General features: G+C 46.7%; 1 protein-coding gene across 1 annotated transcript in view; it reads left to right on the forward strand.

Moving 5' to 3' along the window:
• The window catches only part of NMT2 (N-myristoyltransferase 2), a 42,491-nt gene that overhangs the window by 11,263 nt on the left and 27,641 nt on the right, over nucleotides 1-3,587 (forward strand). Inside the window, 4 exon segments of the mRNA XM_011968117.1 lie at nucleotides 884-1,028; nucleotides 2,933-3,051; nucleotides 3,152-3,243; nucleotides 3,363-3,483. Of these exon segments, the coding sequence (XP_011823507.1) occupies nucleotides 899-1,028; nucleotides 2,933-3,051; nucleotides 3,152-3,243; nucleotides 3,363-3,483 (462 nt within the window). The 5' untranslated portion in view covers nucleotides 884-898.

Genomic DNA, 3,587 nt, shown 5'->3' on the forward strand with positions numbered 1-3,587 from the left:
TCTTTCTTTCTTTCTCTTTTCTTTCTCTCTCTCTCCACCTCTCTCCCTTTCCTTTCCTTCCCTTTCCCTTTCCTGACAGAGTCTCACTCTTGTCACCCAGGCTGGAGTGCAATGGCAAGATCTCAGCTCACTGCAACCTCCACCTGCCAGGTTCAAGCAATTCTCCCGCCTCAGCCTCCCGAGTAGCTGGGATTACCTGCCATCATGCCTGGCTAATTTTTGTATTGTTGTAGAGACAGGGTTTCACCATGTTGGCCAGGCTGGTCTCTTAACTCCTGACCTCAGGTGATCTGCCCACCTTGGCCTCCCAGAGTGCTGGGATTATAGGCGTGAGACACCACGGCCAATCCTCTCTCTTTCTTTGTTTTTTTTCTCTCTCTCTCTTTCTTCCTTTCTTCCCCTCCCCTCCCCTCACCTCTTCTCCCCTTCTCTTCCCTTCCCTTCTTTGCTGTGTTTCCATTCTGGAAGTTCTTTCCCTCATCCCCTCATTGCTTCTGCAGAGCATTTACTCTGCCAGTGCCCCCAAGGCTCGTGGCTGCCTGGCTGCTGGATGACAGTAATGCATGCATTTCACGTCTCCCCCAGAGGAGTAATGCCGGGGACCATTTGTAGGTGGATGGGAAACTGAAGCAAAGCGTGCTTCAATTTAGATTCCCCAAACTGCCAGAGCCCCATTAAAACTAGACAACTGTTGTTACCTTTAACAAAAGGTTTGCCTCTATTTTCATGTGTAACACACAAGCCCATGGCCTTGACCGGCCTTGGAGGAGGATTGTTAGTGTGTAGGTATTATAGTCTCTGAGGCAGATACACGTGCATCTGCTCAAGTTTAAGATCAGCAGCCGCTCTTTCATATTCTGTGTGTCTGTCTTTGCTGTCATAGAATCCCATTGTTCCAATGGAGAAGTTACAGGATATCCAGAGAGCAATGGAGCTGTTATCCGCATGCCAGGGCCCAGCCAGGAACATTGACGAGGCTGCAAAGCACAGATACCAGTTTTGGGACACACAGCCAGTACCTAAACTAGGTAAGTCTTTCTGCTTTTCTCTTTTTTACCCTAGAAACAAAGCTGGATGAACAACAACAATAAAAACACAAAGAGTATTAACTTCACGTGTATCATTTATTTCATACCACAGATTTGAAATCTATGCAGGAGTAATATTTTTCTTCTGAAAATACAAATACTAGGTAGTGATACTGACTTTCGATAACCATTATTTTAGTCCAATTTCTATCCCAATGAAAACATCCAATTTCCCCACACTTGAAAAATTACTATTATTATTTTTATTTTTGAGATAGGGTCTCACTCTATCACCCTATCACCCAGCCTGGAGTACAGTGGCATGATCATAGCTCACTGCAGCCTCCATCTCCTGGGCTCAAGCGATCCTCCCATGTCAGCCTCCCATATCTGGGACCACAAGTGCACACCACCACACCTGGCTAATTTTTGTATTTTTTTTTTTTTTTGTAGAGATGCTGTTTCAGTATGTTGCTTGGGCTGGTCTCGAACTCCTGGGCTCAAGTGATCCGCCTTCCTTGGCCTCCCAAAGTGCTGCGGTTACAGGAGTGAGCCACTGCGCCCAGCCCATTAGAGTATTAAAAATGTGTATCAGGTTCTGTGATGGAAGGACCAGGCCCTGAGGGTCCCTCATTCAGCAGGTGTCTGTTGAATGTTATTAAATGCCAGGCATAGTCCAGGGCACACACCTGGAAACAGTGGTGGAAAAGCAGGACAAAAGGTGGCCAGGCTGGGGAGGAGGGGCGACACATTGAGGCAGAGAAAGGCTTTAGTTAAGCAACAGATGCTGGAAGAAAGTGATGTGTGATGTGTAAGCTTCTGTTGGGAATTTCAAGGGGCCAGTCCCTTGAGGACCAGAGGGCCTCAAGCCAAAGGAAGGCACCAGGAAGGCCCTGAGCTGAGGCCAGCCCTGCTCAGCATGGCCAGAGCACTGGGAGCAGGGGGGAGGGAAGGTATGGAGAGGGGGCTGAGGCAGGCAGCAGCCGTGGGGAAGAGCCTGGGTTTTAGTCCCACCGTGTTGGGAAGCTCTGCAGAGAATGACTTGGAAAAGGTATCTTGGTGGAAATCACTAGAAACTGTGATGGCCTGGACTACGCTGCTAGCAGTTCAGATGGGGAGAAGTAACCAGCTTTGAAATTGTCTTTATGTTTTTCTGGGAGGGGGCAGAGGTCACTGCAGCCCTTTCCTCTCCCAGTTTGTGGAAATGCAGTAAAAAGAACACACCTCCCAAGGCTGTCGGATGAAACCTGTATTGCTTATGACGGTGTGTAAGATAAGCCTGCATTGTAGGCCTTGAGACTCAGAATCACTGTTGTTTGTAATGAAATCTTTGCCATTGGATGACAAAGTATTTCTCCTTTTATTTAATTGGCAAAATAGGCCAGCCACGGTGGCTCACATCTATAATCCCAGCACTTTGGGAGGCTGAGGTTGGAGGATCACTTGAACCCAGGAGTTTGAGATCAGCTTGGGCAACATAATGAGATTCTGTCTCTATAAAAAAAATTAAACAATTAGCTGGGCACTGTGGTGTACACCTCTAGTCCCAGCTACTTGGGAGGCTGAGGAGAGAGGATCGCTTGAGCCTAGGAGTTGGAGGCTTCAGTGAGCCATGATCGCGCCGCTGCACTCCAGCCTTGGCGACAGAGTGAGACCCCGTCTCAAAAGAATAAAAAAAAGAAAAATAATTGGTGAAACAGCAATGATTTCACACCACTGCCTAGCTTTCCTGTTTCAGTCCAGAGGCGCTTGATATAACAGCATCTTTTTAAAGATTATATGAAACCCAAGGGCCCTAAGTCTGATTTTGCTTATGTCGCTGGCCACTTTGGATGGTTAGAATACTTTGTCATTTAATATTCTCTCTTTTTGCCTTTCTTTTTTCTCTTTCTCTCTCTGCTCAGATGAAGTCATAACATCTCATGGTGCAATTGAACCAGATAAAGACAACGTACGCCAAGAACCGTATTCTTTGCCACAGGGTTTTATGTGGGACACTTTAGACTTGAGTAATGCCGAAGTGGTGAGTGAGTAGAAACCTCTTAAATTCAACTCCTGCATTCACACATTGCTTCTGAGTTGATTCTGAGCACCATGGATAGGACACTTGTTTTATCTTATAGCTCAAGGAGTTATACACGTTGTTAAATGAGAATTACGTAGAAGATGATGACAATATGTTCCGATTTGACTATTCACCCGAGTTCCTGTTGTGGTAAGTCTCAGCGGTCACAGATGTCGTGGATAGGCGCTGTTGACTTGGGGACTCCTGCCTCTGTTCCTGTATTCTTGGACAATAACTGGTGCCTGTTTTCTTGTCTACCGTGATCTCAGGGCTCTGCGTCCACCAGGCTGGCTCCTGCAGTGGCACTGTGGGGTCAGAGTGTCTTCAAACAAAAAGCTGGTCGGGTTCATAAGCGCCATCCCAGCAAACATTCGGATTTATGACAGGTACATGTTTAAGCTCGACCATGCTGTTTTTATATGTTTCTTTTCCAAGAATTACAATTAGAGTAGGCCTTTAAAAGTTACTGAATGCAGGCCAGGCGCGGTGGCTCA

The sequence above is a fragment of the Mandrillus leucophaeus genome, unplaced genomic scaffold (genome assembly GCF_000951045.1).
Source record: "Mandrillus leucophaeus isolate KB7577 unplaced genomic scaffold, Mleu.le_1.0 Scaffold83, whole genome shotgun sequence".
Taxonomy (NCBI): Eukaryota; Metazoa; Chordata; class Mammalia; order Primates; family Cercopithecidae; genus Mandrillus; species Mandrillus leucophaeus.